This window comes from Schistocerca piceifrons, chromosome X, assembly GCF_021461385.2.
Source record: "Schistocerca piceifrons isolate TAMUIC-IGC-003096 chromosome X, iqSchPice1.1, whole genome shotgun sequence".
Lineage (NCBI taxonomy): Eukaryota > Metazoa > Arthropoda > Insecta > Orthoptera > Acrididae > Schistocerca > Schistocerca piceifrons.
Window position 1 is genome coordinate 705847382 of NC_060149.1, and position 17178 is coordinate 705864559.

The window sequence follows — 17178 nt, forward strand, 5'->3', positions numbered from 1 at the left end:
GAGACCCTCTGCCAAGTTAATCCTTGCTGTTCATAACCACAGCACGTAGGACTATAAGGTTGTGACCATCTTATAAGTGGTGGAGCACAGTTCTTTCTGCAGATGTAAGGTTGATTTCCATTTCGAGGGAATCGGGGAATGGTGGTGAGGCAAGGTACGAGGTCAGGAAATTCTGCAATCTTAACATTGGGTGATTTGGGGGCAACGGAGGTACATCACAGTTGGATGAAGGAGTTAACTGATTCAGGTGGGGCTCAGTATTGGTTTTGGGTTGAATCTGTCTAGTAAGGTTGATGGCGTAAAAGTAGGAACTGGGAGAAGGAAAAGTCTTTATTAACAAGTCCAGCATGATTGAATTTGGGAGTGGCGCAAAAGGTAAGCCCTCAGGAAAGGACTGAAACTTCTGTGGGACTGAGGCTTTTGCAGGGCAGGTTCATGACAGTTTTCCAGGTCTATTTACATTCTGGATTCTGTAAGGTGGGATGGAGTTTCTGAGGGTGTGGTAAATGTAATACATATAAAATGCATGTTTGACCATCAGCTGCTTTTTTATTTAAAACCCAAATACTGGCTGGTTTCAGACATGACCATCTTCACAGATTATGGTTCAAATAATTTGGGCCATAACATCACATCCGTCATTGCTTCAATAATGGACGGGGCTCATATGTAGAGCATGCCATGAATTCCAGTACAACACACACGACTTTTAAAGGTACACACACTTACAACATGCATAAACAGAGCAGTAATGCTCTGTTTACACATGTTATTAGTAAACATGGCTACAAAGCGATCACTGAAGTGAAGCACATCTTGTTGGTAAGCATGTTCAGCATCTGGGCTGTCCAACTGTCTCTTGGTCACAGTTTGGCAGTGGCCGTTCATGAAGACGGATAGTTCATTAGTTGTCATGTCTATGTAGAATGCAGCACAATGGTTGTAGCTTAGATTTTAGATCATGTGACTACTCAAGGGTGGTCACAAGTACTGCTGTTGACATCAACCTGCCAACTACCAACAATACCTTGACTTTGACAACTGCCACCCATTCCATACCAAAAAGTCCCTTCCATACAGCCTAGCCACCCATGGTCATTGCACTTGTAGTGATGAGCATTCTCTCTTCAAATACGCCAAAGTTCCCACTGAGGCCTTCACAGATCATAATTACCCTCCCAACCTTGTCCAGAAAGAGATCTCCCATAACTTATCTCCCCTATCACCTACCACATTCCACATGACCCACTGCCCTGCCACAAAGGAGCACTCTAGTTGTGACTCAGTAGCAACAAGGACTGGAACAACTGAAACACATTTTCTGCTAGGGTTTCAACTACCTTTCGTTTTGGCCATGAAATGAGGAACATCCTCCTTGCTATCCTCCCTAGCCCTCCCACAGTGGCCGGCCGGAGTGGCCTAGAGGTTCTGGGCGCTACAGTCTGGAACCGCGCGACCGCTACAGTCGCAGGTTCGAATCCTGCATCGGGCATGGATGTGTGTGATGTCCTTAGGTTACTTAGGTTTAAGTAGTTCTATGTTCTAGGGGATTGATGACCACAGCAGTTACGTCCCATAGTGCTCAGAGCCATTTGAACCATTTTGAACCTCCCACAGTGGTATTCTGCTGCCCACTGAACTTACACAATATCCTTGTCCATCCCTAATCCACCTCTGCTCCTCCCCCGTGTCTCACGGCTCATGCCTCTGCAGTATATCTATATGCAAGACCTGCCTCATACATCCTCCAACTACTACCTACTCCAGTCCTATCACAGGTATCTCCTATCTCACCAAAGCCAGGGCTACCTGTGAAAGCAGCCATGTGATCTACCAACTAAGCTGCAACCACTGTACTGCTTTCTACATGGTCATGACAACTAACAAGCTGTCTGTCTGTGTGAATGGTCACTGTCAAACTGTGGCCAAGAGACAGTTGGACCACCCAGTTTCTGAACATGTTGGCCCAACAAAATGTGCTTCACTTCAAAGGCTGCATCACAGCCTATGCCACCCTTATCCTTCCTAACAACACCAGTTTTTTTCTGAATTGCAAAGGTGGGAACTTTCCCTACAACATCTCCTTTATTCTCCTAACACCCCTGGCTTAGCCTTCATTAGCCCCTGTTCTCTACTCCCTTCTCTGCTCCCATTCCGGCACTACCCACACCTTCCATTCTACCAATGCACCTGCTAGTCTTTTCTCCTCTCTATGTCTCTCCTCTCCTCTCTCCCCTACCTCCTCTCCCAGCACAGCCTTCCATCTCTGCAACAAACAGCCCTATCCTGCCCACTCCGCATCCCTCCCCACTCCAACAGCAACACAACATCCCCCCCCCAAATGCTATCCCTCCCCCTCCGTGCACCTTGCCTCCTCCTTACCCCAACAACCCACCCTGGATTGTGCTCAGGTCATGTGCAGGTGTAGTCAGGCCCAAGCGGCTGTAGACAGCAGCCATGTGTGAGTGAGTAATGCTCTGTGTGTGTGTGTGTGTGTGTGTGTGTGTGTGTGTGTGTGTGTGTGCGCGCGCGCGCACGCGCGTGAGCGCACATGATGCACGTCTTCTATACGTGAAGAAGGTCCTTTTATCTTTGACTTCTCATTATTTGATGTTGACTAGCAGCGTTCCTTCGATACCACAATCCAGTGCTGTTTTTCTTTATTGCTATTCTGTAACACATTACTATACTCGATGTCCATCCTTTTGTTTCTCTACTTTCTGGTGTTTTCTATCGCATTCCGAACTGCACATGCCTTTACTTCCAAGCCACACTGTATTGACAGTCTCATCCATCTGCAACACACAGCTATATGACCACATGTATTGTTGGTGTAGCATCTTATGTCCCAAAGTCTTATCACCGATATAATTATTTCTACACAAAATTGATCACTTCTCCTCCCTCATACTCATGTATTTTAATTTCCTCTTCCCTTAGTCCAGCACACACATACTGACACACTTAATACAGTCACACCTCCTATCCCCTTTCTTCACACATATCCCCCCACCAACCTGCATCCCACTATTATCGTCTTCTTATTTATTTTTCTTTTTGATCTCAATGTGTTTTTAGGGTGATTCTAGTTCGTTTTTGTCTTTCACTTTTGGCTTCACTCCTTCAGGTCCCACCTTTTTCCCCTTACCTCACCCACCTCATTGTTTTGTTATTTTTTCTTTTCCCCACATATTTTTAATAAGCATTTATTTATCCTCCACTGCTGACCCTTGCTCCTTCCATCTTTGCCAATACAGAAATGTTTTCCTATCCCCAGGCAGACCCTAGTCCCATGCACTATTCCTGTTTTATCGTCTGTCTCATGGAATCTTGTCAATGGCCTGAAAATCATATTACGAATCTCTGACTGGAACCCCTCCTTCCACAATTCCTCTGTGTTCAAATTCTGTCAGTCAATAGCTTTTACCAACCTAGTCCTGTAAAACCCTGTAAATCAGGCCCAAACCTCCTTACAACACTTCCTCTCCATCCATAAACTTCTCCTGTTCTGCAATCTCAAATTACTACATCTCATCTCCTGGACTGGAACTCTTGCCCTACAGGAATTAAAGAGTACCATGCAAAATACCACACCACATCAAAAAACTCCCCAATCTGTTCACCCCCTGCCCCATCCTTGGACTACTACTATCCACCACCTCTACAAGAGCCTTCACCAGGCCTTCCCACATCCCCTTGCAGCTGACAAACCCTGCTTTGCAGACCTATTACACTTAACTTTTTGGAACGTGACTACTAACAGCCATCAAATAATGTATAAAAATGCATGTTTGAACATCAGGTGCTTTTTTTATTTAAAACCCAAATATTGACCAGACTAATGAACTGAACATCTTCATGAACGGCCACTGCCAAACTGTGGCCAAGAGACAGATGGACCACCCAGTTGCTGAACACACTTACCAACAAGAAGTGCTTCACTCCAGTGACTGCTTCATAGTGATCTGGATCCTTCCTACCAACACCAATTATGCTGAATCGCACAGGTGGGAACTCTCCCCTACAACATATCAACATACCCTTCGTTTTCATGAAGCCCCAGGCCTTAACCTTTACTAGACTCCATTCTCCACCCCCTTCCCTGCTCCCACCCCAGCACTACTCTTGTCTTTCATTCCAACAATGCACCTATTCTTCTGTTCCCCTTCTCTAAGTCTCTTCCCTTCCCCCTATCCCAGCACAGCCTCCAATCTCTGCATCTAGCAGCCTTATCCTGTTCCCACCACATTCTGGCTTGCTCCAACAAAAGCACATCTTCCCCCATGCCTATCCTGCTACCCCTCCCTTTTCCCACCCCATGCCTCCTCTTACCCCCACCATTCATCATGGATTGCTGCTCATGTCAGATGCTGGCAAAGCTCTCAGTCGGGCCTGAGCGGACATAGATAGTATAGATAGTAGTCGTGTGTGTGTGTGTGTGTGTGTGTGTGTGTGTGTGTGTGTGTGCGCGCGCGCGCGCGCGCTCTTCTGCTTCTGCTTCTGGTGGAAGACTTTTCTCTCTGAAATCTCAAAGTTTAGAAGTCTTTTCACTGTGTCTGTTTGTGATTCAGTGCCTACTTTAAACTGATTGATTATACTTTTTGATAGGCCACATAACATTCCAGGGATTAATGATACCAGTCATCTTAAATGCTCCTCTCATTCACTGCAGTCTCAGGGTCTGTCCATGCTGAGTTTATGAACAAAGAGGAAAATGATGAGAATGACAGTCTTGAACAGTTACAGACTGTTTACACAAGCTGAAGTTTAGACACTATTTTCTATAGTGAGAATTGTCCTTCACTCACTGTGCACCAAAAACTACAGCCTTATACCATGCAGCCCTATCCTGTCCCCACCACATCCCTGTTCACTCCCCACAGTAGTGCAACATCTCCCTCACCCCTACCGCAGAATCCTTCCCCCTCCTCACCCCACATCTACCCAGATTATATTGCTACTGATGACATTTACCCTTACATTAGTGTTAGTGGTGCACATTTACTTCTGGTTTCAAATAACTTTGTCTTCTGTACTAGTAATGACATGTCACGAAAGTGCTTGATGATATCAAAAAACAAATTAACATCTTGTCTTTGGCTTATCTATAATACAGAAGGTTTACACAGCCATATTCACATAAATCCTCCTCTCCCCCCCCCCCCCCCCCCCCCCAACTCTTAAGGTTGCAATTAACACATGAATTATTTTCCCACTGGACCAACCTCCTCCCCTCCACTCCTCCCTCCTCATCCCTCCTATCTGACTGAACATTTTGAAGTCTCCAGGATCGTCCTCAGTTCTCATTTGGGCAAAATGGCAAAGCAGAATGGTTTCTTTGTTAGTGTAGCATATGAAGGAATGCTACTTTATTAACAGATAAATTTATAATATTTGAAAGTAATTACCCTAATAGAAAATCCTTCCTTTTGGCGACAGCAAATAATTGCTGATAAGCTCAAATTCAAATTGTCTTCCATTTGGTTTTTACGCAGTAACTGTGGTTCTTCAGTCCCACGAAAAGAGTAAGGTCTGAAAAATTATACAAGTGCAAAATAAATTTACTATTTCAAATCAACAAAAGAAAAATATCTCTATAGCACATTATCAACAAGTTGTGAAAATTTTTATAGTCTTAAATAGTTATCCCAATAATTTTATAACTAATTAATTTGATAACTGTCTCCATCCACAATTTTATAACTGTCTCCTTCAACAGGCTATATTATCATACCACTGCAACAGTTGATAGAGTTCTTGAAAAAATATTTACACTGAAACTATTACATTATTTTCTGTTTTTTAAAAATCTTATTCAATAATGAAAGAATGACTAAACAAATTACAAACAACATTGCTCAAGTAATTAGTAAGTCCTTTTTAGCAATCGCAAAGAAAATGATTAGTTCCAGTTGGGTGGATGTATATTACAAAATGTTCTCAAAATTGCTGTAAACAATAATGCTGCTGAAACAGTTTCCCTGCAGATTATCATTTCAAAATACCCTTCTGTCCCTCCTAAAATTAAAATATGAAACTTCGTCAATCTTCAAATATTTCTTAAAAAATGGAAAAATCCAGGATGGAATAACATCAGTATTATGAAAGGGACAGATTACTACTCACCATATATTGGAGATACTGAGTTGCAGACAGGCACAACAGAAAAGACTACAAAACACATAAGCTTTATGTCAGAAGGCCTTCTTCTGAAATAAACACACACACACACACACACACACACACACACAGAGAGAGAGAGAGAGAGAGAGAGAGAGAGAGAGCTTGCATACACATGTCCAAAATCTCTGGCTGGTGGGGCCAGAGACAGTGGTCGTGTGTGTTAGCTGTGTTTGTATGAATGTGTATGTGTATGTTGTCTATTTCAGAAGAAGGCCTTCTGGCCGACAGCTTACATGTTTTGCAGTGTTTTTGCTGTCCCTGTCTGCGACTCAACATCATCTTCAAATATTTGGTGATAGGCCAAGCTACACCTTTTGGTAAATGACAAACTTTAACTTTTATTCTGAAGGGCTCATCACAGATTCACTGGAATAGGTTACTTGCATTTGTTTTAATGCCTTCAACATTAACACAGTGAATCATTAACGTAGATAGTCCTGGAGTTTTTAAGTGACTGAGTAATATGAAGAAATTAAGGAAAATCATACAGACATATTTTTTAATTTTCATAAACACATAAGTTCATTTTGGAGCTGAATAGAAATGATTTCCAGACTGATATAGTCTGTCAATGACACACTCAAGGCTCATTATATCAAACTACTTGAGGTACAGAAAAATATCACTTCGTCTGAAAATGAGGCCCTTTTTTATTGGCTATTAATAATGTAAATCATTATTTACTTTCCTCTTGTTTTTCCTGTTCCTTTTCAATGTCCTGTAGGTCTTTCTTTTTCTGAATCATGTAACTATCTGATTCGCTCACATTACAAATTTGGGGATAACAAATGGCTTCTAGAATTATGCACATCATCATCAAAAAGTACATAGTACTTTATGTGGTGAACATACCTTGTATTCCAGATGAGCACATTTCCATGAGATGAGTGGTAATTTGATGGCACAGAAGGAAAAGTTGTGTAAAAGCTCCATGTCAAAAATGCATTATGGTAGACATTCATACAGGCTGCTGTGTTTATTTCCTGACAACACAAAAATATGACAAATAAAGTGAATACAGTTAACAGCTCTATGACACAAAAATGATGATTTTGTTAACAGTATTGTAGCAAAATGACTATTAGCTTTATACAGGATACATTTTGTAAATGAAACCCCCTGCTATTTCAATGCATAAGAAGAAAAAATATGAAATGAACAAAAAACACAAAAAATATTTTTGTCATTAAATTATTTCAGAGTTACTCGAATTTCATAAGACTTAACATCTTTTATATTTTACACTATGGCTTGATTTTCCTACCTACTTACAACATTGTGTGTGTGTGTGTGTGTGTGTGTGTGTGTGTGTGTCCTGATAACAAGTTAAAATCTGCCTTGACATATGTACTAAACCAATCAGATTGTTCAAACATCTCATTGTGTGTGTGTGTGTGTGTGTGTGTGTGTGTGTGTGTGTGTGTGTCCTGATAGCAAGTTAAAATCTGCCTTGACATATGTACTAAACCAATCAGATTGTTCAAACGTCTGTCAAAACATAGAAACCTGAAATATGCACACCATAAGCATATCACAATGGAGTGGCTTCTTACCTGAGCAGGAAACCATCCATTATTAGACTATGCCCTGTTCACAGTTGTCTAAGGACTTCACCTCACTCCAGTAGTTCGAAACTGGTATGCCACATCCAATTAGTTGACTCTCCAAGTTGCAACTTATCTCCATTACTTCTAACCATTCTTCTTCTTATTGATGCATGATTGCTCCAACAGTGAGAGGATGGTATATAGAGGAGCAAGGGGGGTGGGAGTCACATCCAACCATGAGATTTCTTGTACCTGCTTCTTTGGCTGTTACAACAACTAATTTGTCTCCCTTAATCTGCTAGTGCCCAGTAGAGTGACAGTACCTTCTCAACTATGGCATGTAGAGAAGGGAGTCCTGGATGTTCTGCACTTCTTTCTCTGCTGGATACATGTGGATAAATGGGTTCAAAACATTGATGATAAATTTCTCGGTGTAAGTTGCCTGCTCAAACACTCTCAAGATTGCATGTAATTCTGCACCAAATACTGTAATTCATTTGGTAACAGGGTCTTGTGTGAATGATTAGGTAAAACCAAACAGCATCTGTGAAAATCCCATTGTTTTGAGAGTACAGCCATTTAGTTGTAGTGTTTGTCTAATATTCCTAAAAAAATCTAGTTAAAAAAAACAGTCCTTAAAACTGACTCCCATGTTATTTGGTAAAGGTAATATAATTTTGCGTTTCTTCAGAAACCAGGTTCCAACTCTATCTTAGGGTTGAAATTTGGTTCACACCAAGAGCTATTATGTCATGCCTTGCTTAGGATCCTAATTGCCCTTCTTGTTCACAGGCAGTTTATGAATTTTGATTCTATGACCCCATAGTAGAGTGACCAAGCCAACAGTTCAGTGTGCCAGTTATACTGAAATAGTTAAGATTTATCTGTTTATCATTGCCAGATTTTGATTAAGTTCTTAATTCCAGTAGAGGTCTAGGCTATCAAATTCACTCACAGGATTGAATGTCCATTTCAAGCAATGGCTGACTACACTCGCTGGAGGGATCATGCTTGAAAAAATATGATAAATTTTAATCTTTTGAAAGCTAAGTAAAAGACAGGTATCTCAGGCAGATCCCATATACCTGAGCAAGCCTAATAGAAGTAAGGTGTTGCAGGTGTCCCAGGCATTGTACAATAACAACCAAATCAGCTCAACAACCATCAACGCGTGACGAAACCTTGAGGTTGAGAATTTCTTAGACGTATGTACTCATTCTTGCAATCTGAGTTTTAAACAAATAAACCACTCCCCATAACATACAATGTTCCACCGTTACGCCTAATAGTGGCCGCTGAAGCATGTCCAGAGCTTATGATTATGAGGGAACGGTGGTGCGCACAAATCACCAACCCACCCCCCATCCCCCCACACCACCACCACCACCACCACCACCACCACCACCACCACCACCTCCCCAAAATATCTAGAGAATCCTAATTTTGCAATACCTATACCTAGGTGATGCCAACTGATCACAGTGTGTTGAAATAGATTTTAACCCTGTGTGATGATTTTGCAGCTACATTTTTCACAAGTGAAGATTGGAAATGTGACATGCTGAAAGTGCCAAAATTGGATATTTTCACCCTGCATGTAAACTGCTAAATGTGCCATGACTAATAAGTTTAGATATTTTGAAAGTACCAGGTCTCCCTGCACTTGAAAACACCTCCCCTAGATATAGCAGTGTGTAAGTTCCTTTGTTCATGACATGAGGAATGCTGACTGCACCGAATGTGTCTGTTTGTGGTGCTAAATATGTTATAAACTGTTTAATGCTTGCTTTGCTTCAAGCACCAAGCAATAGTACATTTTACTTCATTTCAATTACTTTCAAAGTGAACCTTTTGCCTCAAGTGTTTTATGATGGAAAGGAAAGGCAAGATGAGATACATTAAGTGTAATATTGTGCTAAGAATTCAAGGAAATCAGTATGTAATAAACAATCAGGCAGTTGTTGCTCAGGAATAATCATGAATACATTATGTAAGCTGAAATCATCAGAATGTAGCTGTGTAGTATAATAAAATAAAATACTGTATAATTTTGGTGTTGAAACTGCATAATTTTCTCACCCTAGGAAATATTCCTTGCCTTACATTGGCCAACAAATTATGTGCTCGGAAGAAAGGCAAATTTTCTTCGTGAAATACAGGGAATTTTATTTCTCATTGTGTCAGTGATGTCTTTATTACTGATCAAAAATAGCAGAGGCGATACTGAGCACATTCAGCGAGCAACTCCAGGAAGTTAGGCAACACACTTATATCTTTACCTAAATTTTCTTTCGTTAAGTCTAAACGTATTACCATTTTGCAACTTTTTTTCTGTCAGATGCAACAAATGATGTGAAATTATCATAATCTGCATTCCATCAAATAAACTGATTGTTAATGTGAATCTGTAATACTTTGTTTCTTATTACAGTTTTGCAACATTTTTCTGTTAGATGCAACAAATGATGTGAAATTATCATAATCTACATTCCGTCAAATAAACTGATTGTTAATGTTAATCTGTTGTGGTTTGTTTCCGGTTTTTTAAATTCTGACATTTTGGACTTTCATCATTTCCCATTTTGAGTCTACATTTAGTGAAAGTAGAAATTAGTAAAAAAATTAAACAAAATAATTTTTTTAAAAAATTCAAGATAAATTACACAGTACGTCTTATTTCATATTAATGTCCATCAAAACACTAACAGCTCATACTACAAGTAGCCTGGTACCAACAATGTGGAAAACAAAGTTGACTTCTGTTACCAATTGCATTATACAATACACATAACAACAAAAACAATCAATTATTTACAAGAACTGGATAGACAAAAAAAATCTACTCACCATGCGGTGGCAGAACACACACATTGGCAAGCTTCTGGAGCCAGTAGCTCCTTCTTCAGGCAGAAGGATTGAAGGGGAAGGAAGAAGGGTGAAGGGAAAAGGAGTGGAGAGGTCTATGAAAAAGGGGTAGATTTTGGGAAAGGCACCCAGAACCACGATCAGGGGAGACTTACCATACGGGATGAGAAGGAAAGACTGATTTTTGGGGACTGCATTGGATGAGATTTGAAAACCTGAGAGGTTAAAGGTGGAAGGCAGGGTAGTATGCAGACAGAGATTACTGCTTAAACATCATGCATGAGTTACTATGAGTGAAAAACTAAGTGCATTGTACGTAACAGAGGTCGAAGAGGGCAGTGAAAACCAGAGGGGAAAGACAACGAAAGCTGTAGAAAACAAAAACAGAGTGAAGCAAAGAGTAGTTACAGTTAATAAATGCTGAGATGGAAGAAATTAATGTAAATTAAGGCCAGGTGGGTGGCAAGAACCAAGGACACATTGTAGTGCTAGTTCCCACCTGCGGAGTTCTGAAAAACTGGTGTCTGGGGGAAGAATCCAGATGGTGCGTGTGGTGAAACAGGCGCCGAGGTCACGAATGTCATGTTGTAGAGCATGCTCTGCAACAGGATATTGTGAGTTGCCAGTATACCCTCTTAGCCTATGCCCATTCATCCTAATTGATAATTTGGTGGTAGTCATGCCAATGTAGAAGGCCGAACAGTGTTTACATAATAGCTGGTACATGACGTGTTGTTTCTCAGGTGGCTTCCCTTTGATAGTATATATTTTGCCAGTTACAGGGCTATTATAGGTGGTGGTGGTGGTGGTGGTGGTGGTAGGAGGGTGTGTAGGGCAAGTCTTGCAGTGGGGACAGTCACAGGGGTAGGAGCCATAGGGTAAGGAGATGGGTCCAGAAGGAGCATAGGGTCTGACAAAAATATTACGGAGATTGGAAGGGCGACGGAAAGCTATTTTAGGTGTGGTGGGCAAAATTTCAGACAGAATGGATCTTGTTTCAGGACACAATTTTAGTATGTCATGGCCCTGTCGAAGTAGCTCATTAACACATTCCAGACCAAGATAATACTGTTGAGGGATCAGCAGTACCAGAATTGAATGTGATGGCCCGGGAAATTTGCTTTTTAACTAGGTTGGTGGGGTGATTATGTGCAGTGAAGGGTGAGGTGAGAGTGATGGAATATTGCTGTAAAGTGTCCCCATCTGAACAAATACGTTTGCCTCGGATGCCAAGGCTGTACGGGAGGGAACGTCTGACATGGAAAGGATGGCAATTGTCAAACTGTACGTTCTGCTGTATGTTGGTAGGTTTAATGTGGACGGAAGTGTGTAGATGGCCTTCGGTGAGGATGAGATCCATATCATGGAAAGTGGCATGGGATTCAGAATAGGACTATGTCAAATATAATTGTGAGAAGATATTCATAGATGAGTCATCAAGATGTGATAATTGATGACATCTTTACCTATGGACTCATGGTGAGACCGACCTGCAAACATTCCTGGATCTGAGGTTAAATGGACATAATGTTACGTACATACAGCTAGTTTCAATGATGGAGCAATGTACAACCAATAATTGTTATTCCAATTATGCAAATGCATAACTGAAGTGGTTTTTGGAACTGATAATGGTTTGATCTTCGACCGAAATTGATCATCTCTAAAGAAATATACCATTACAGCTGTGTATTGCATAATGCAGTTCTTAACATTCACTGAAGATGTACAGCACCACCTCTGTAAAATATTTCTAAAGTTAATTTCATTGCATATTTTTCTGTATTTCTGTTTTTTGGAATTAAAAGTCAGTAATGATGGCATAATTTCACTAAAAATAGTTTTGGTATAGGATATCAAGTATTCTACTACATCAAACTGATGAATTCTATATCCCCTTTCTGCAGAGACAGACCATTCAGGAGAAGACGTTGCCTTCCTAGCTTCTCTGCCTCAAGTGCAGATGGACTGATGCATTTAAAGTTTCTATAAGTAATCAATGATATTTTTTTTTCTTGTTAGAACCACCGGTAATAATTATATCCTTGCATACGATTTAATATTTAAAATGTCACTTTCAAAAGAGGCTACCCCATCCACCTTTACTGATTTCTAGAGGATAATAACTAGGCACCTTCTGAGCTCTTACATCATAGACTTTTGATTTCAGTTACAATTCTAATTATTCATGTTCAGTGGATTTGGTTCTACCAAAGTATCTGCAAAACACTACAAAAGGACTGTATACAAAGTCTCGTTTTACTCTTTGAAAGGAATATTTCTCCACTCCTCAGATTAAGCATTCTGAAAAATTCCAATTCAGTGACAGCAACAAAGAAAGGTTCTTTAATAGGCTCCTTGCACAGATGAGGCACATGTGACATCTTAATTTGGTGTCAGTTTGTTACAAAATTTTTAACAACAGTGTATGGTTCTTGGAGACTGTTTTCAAATATTATCCACTACCCCTTCAATTAAAATGAACTTACATAATCAGATACATTGTTCATACAAACACCGTGTGTAGCTTCTGCAATAAATCTCATAATGTCCACATCAGGAACCATTCCTGTACAACACTCTGGATGGAACAATGATCCCACATGAAGAAAAGAACATTGTATTGTATTTGCACGTAGCTGATTCATGAGAGAATCAAAGACATGTGCATCAGGTACTGCTATAATTCCATCCGTAAGAATGACAATATCTGTGGGAAATAAAAAAAATGTACATTACCATCAGATATTAAATACAAAAACTATATAAGGAAGATAATAGTTAGATGTGCTTGCATGTTGGGATCAGCAGAAATTGTATCTAACACAAAGTTGCACTTGGGCAGTTTATTAGAAATGAGGCAAATTGCAGAACTGTGGGAAAGGATATATATGAATAATAAAATAATACATGTTTTTACAACTTAATATAGTATCAGGAGAGGCATCATTAAGGCATAACAGTCATGATGCAGAACATTGTTCTGAAAAATTTGTTCACTCTTCGAATTTTTTACAAATATTTCCTCCATTTTCAATTTATATCTAATGAACATCCCCCACCCCCTCCTGCACCTTCACCACCAGCCCACTTTGCTGCACACATGGTAGGTGGATTCTTCTCTCTGCAACTTCCTCTGTATTTCCATAATAACTTAACTAATATCCTGAATTATTTCAATTACTTTCTTTTTTCCCCAAATAAAAATCACTACAAAAAGCAAAACTATCTTCACACTGGAAAGATACATTTTTAAACTATCATTATGTCTGTTCAAAGGTTGTGCAGGTACTTATGATGTAAACAGAATGAGAAATGGAAATTCTATAGTAGGGACAGGGGTGAGGCGACTACGAGTTGAAGTGATAAATGAATGGAGTCAGAGGTTACAATGGGAAAATGATTACAGAAGGCTGATAAAAAAAACAACAGTTTATTGGAGTGACTCGATACAGCTGTCAGGTATTTAAAGAATTGCATGTTTGCCATCAGCTGTACAAATTTATTCTTTACTTCCTACCAGTTTTCATAATAGTGACCATCTTCACAGGAAGGAAGGAAGTTATACAAACTTATGAATAAGTTCTTTGTTATACTCATATCAACAGTGGTCAGTCCTTGTGTTACCACCTTAATGATCATTTGTTTAACGATAGTGAAACCAATTTTATGCTGGTACCAAAATCACAGCCTGTTATATGTGTTTCTGTAAAGATACAATTCAACTTATCCAATGGAAAGTTTAATTACATATCCATCTAATGTACAGCATTTTTCTTCCTGTGAAGGTGGTTGTTATGACTCAAATTGGCAGAAAATAATGACTAAATTTGTACAGCTGATGCCAAACATGCAATTCTTCAAATACTGGAAAACCCAAAAAAGAAATGGCCACGCACTTGACATAAGCAAAGAAATCCATCGAACAAGAATAATTTCTCACAATAATGTGAAATAGCAACTTAATATTGAAAATCAGAATATTCACTAATTCCAACTACTCACTGTCTATTTTTGACTTTATGAAAAAAAAGTTGGCTATCTGCTTCTGCACTTATTTCCTGGCTCTTCCATTTATCATTATTGTATATATTATCACATTATTTTTCCATTTATCAATTTCCTGTTTTCCTGAAGTAAGCAGACAAATCCATTATAGCTTCTTTTGTTTCTTGTTTCTACTATAGCTTCTTTTGTTTCTTATTTCTACTCATTCCCGCATTCTTTATTTGCTACCCATTTTTGCTCTTAATTCTAAATAGACATCTGAACAATTCAGTGCTAAAAAATTTTTTTTATATATTTCACACAGTAATCGCTTTCAACCATACACAATTTTGAGGGGTGAAGATAATGATAACTTTACATCTTCCTGTTGAACAACAGTTCCTCCAGCCTCAAACTTTTGCCCTTAATAAATACAACGATCTCTTTGTGTTTCCCTGATAATTCCTTCATTTCCAGAAAATATTTTCAATAAATATTAATTACTTCTGCAATGACTATGCTGATGACTTCACGTCACTTGTCAAAATTTTCTAAGAGAATGACACACACATTCTCCTTGATATTAAATTTGTAACATGCCACATTCCTCATTCCCTATTTATCTAGATCTATGCAATCCACATTTAACTGTTAGGAACAAGATTTATAGAAGCACTTTCAAGCTATTTCTCGACTGTTATACTCTCAAACAGCATGTGGGAAAAATGAAACCCTAACTATTTCTGTGCAAGCTTGGATTTCTATTATTTTATCTCCCTATGTAAGTAAGAGCTTATAAAACATTTTTGCATTTGCAGGAGAAAGTTGGTGATCATGTTTTCATGAACAGATCTTGCCACAGCTTTGTTTTAATTATTGTCATCACAACTTATTTATCATACCTGTGATACTCTCTCCCCTATTTTGCAATAACACGAAATAAGCTGTCTTCCTTTGAACTTTTTTGATGGCCTCTGAGAACTCTACCTGGTAAGGATCCCATACTGCAGAGTAATACTCCAGAAAGGACAGACAAGTACTGTACAGGCAGTCTCTTTTGTGATTTACTGTGTGTGGAAATTTAATGGATTTTCTTAGAACATATGGGGAAGACCTTTATGGTTAATTGCCACTTTTTGCACCATGCAGATGTGTCATGTAAATCATTTTGGAATCATTTTTGATTTTCTGATAACAATTTCTGCTTGAACGTTTTCTATGAAGGATTGGAGCTCCCCTCAGAGAATGTGTATTTTGTTCTGTTAATTCTTCAGTTATAGTAATTAGATTGAAGAGCTTTGCGAAAAATGAATGCTTGCTTCAGTCTGTATTAATTAGTATCAAATAGATACTCTCATCAGCTAACCTGCAAAACTATTCCTGTTGGCACAGCAGGTATACTGAAAGCCAAAAATACTATTATAGACCCATACAATATGAATAAAAACATCCAAGTCATATGGAGAACACAAAACTCAGTAGAAAAGGTATTTAACAGTTACAGTTACAGTTGTTGTTGTTGTTGTTGTTGTTGTTGTTGATGATGATATTGTTGTTGATGATGATAATGGTGATGATGATGATAATGATAATGATGACAATGATCATTAAAGAACTCTCAAGAGCATTGTTATCTGTGCTCTGGCTTGATGCTGTTTCAGATTGTGCCATTCCATATCTTCCCTCTGATGATTTGGAGGTCTACATATCAACATGAAATAGTTTCCACAAACCAGTAGTTTTTGATAACAGTCTTTCCCTGACCTAGATAGCAGACCACCCTCCCTCCTCTGACCCCATCAATTCCTGCCACCACCAGTATGGCCTGTCCTACCAACGTCTCAGGTTGCAGGCAATTCACATGATTCCCTTTCAATACTGGGAGATTAATAGTGAAGGAACAGTGACATTATAAATGGTAAAAGTTAGACAGAATATGTAGCTAGAAAATGGAAAAAGAATCTATGTGCATTTGGCAGGGACAAATGAACAACTTATCCCATTACAACTCCATAAGGCACGAAACCACTCTTAAAATCTTGCCCTTTAATATGTATATATGTGAGTGGTCACTGACAAAATGCCATTGATAAGACAACTTTTAATTTATTAAAATCTCCTAGTTGTTGGAGGAGAGGTCCAGATGGCATATTTATAAAACATACATATATTTGTAGCAATTAACTTAAAGTAATACACCACACATGTTTACAAAGCATGAAATGCTGACCCAGAGTATTTGGACACACAATTAATGTAACAGTTCCCTACGCAAGAAAACAAATAAATTTATGTGTATTACAGTTCAAAGTGATTCTAAACACCAAATTATTAATATAGGTAAAAACACTTAAAACAATCAAATTACTGCATTGTCAAACATGTCAAGTCTATGTCTTATGAACAACAGCATCTGATGAAAAACAAAGGACTTCATTAGCAACAAACAAGACATAAATAAATGGGTGTTTGTCCTAAAGCAATTAAGATGCCTTTCTGTAATATTATGAAATTTGAACCTGAATCTGGACTAAGAAACTCTCTAGGAAGACAAAATTAACTTTCAAAGAAAAAAGAAAAGAAAACAATGGCTTCA

At 39.0% G+C, this 17178-nt stretch overlaps 1 protein-coding gene across 1 annotated transcript in view; it reads right to left on the bottom strand.

Moving 5' to 3' along the window:
* The window catches only part of LOC124722628 (KICSTOR complex protein SZT2-like), a 727281-nt gene that overhangs the window by 639633 nt on the left and 70470 nt on the right, over positions 1–17178 (bottom strand). The window contains exons 8-10 of the mRNA XM_047247762.1: positions 13085–13305; positions 7036–7166; positions 5409–5532 (exon numbers count right to left, since the gene is read on the bottom strand). Of these exons, the coding sequence (XP_047103718.1) occupies positions 5409–5532; positions 7036–7166; positions 13085–13305 (476 nt within the window). The remainder of the gene's footprint in view (positions 1–5408; positions 5533–7035; positions 7167–13084; positions 13306–17178) is intronic.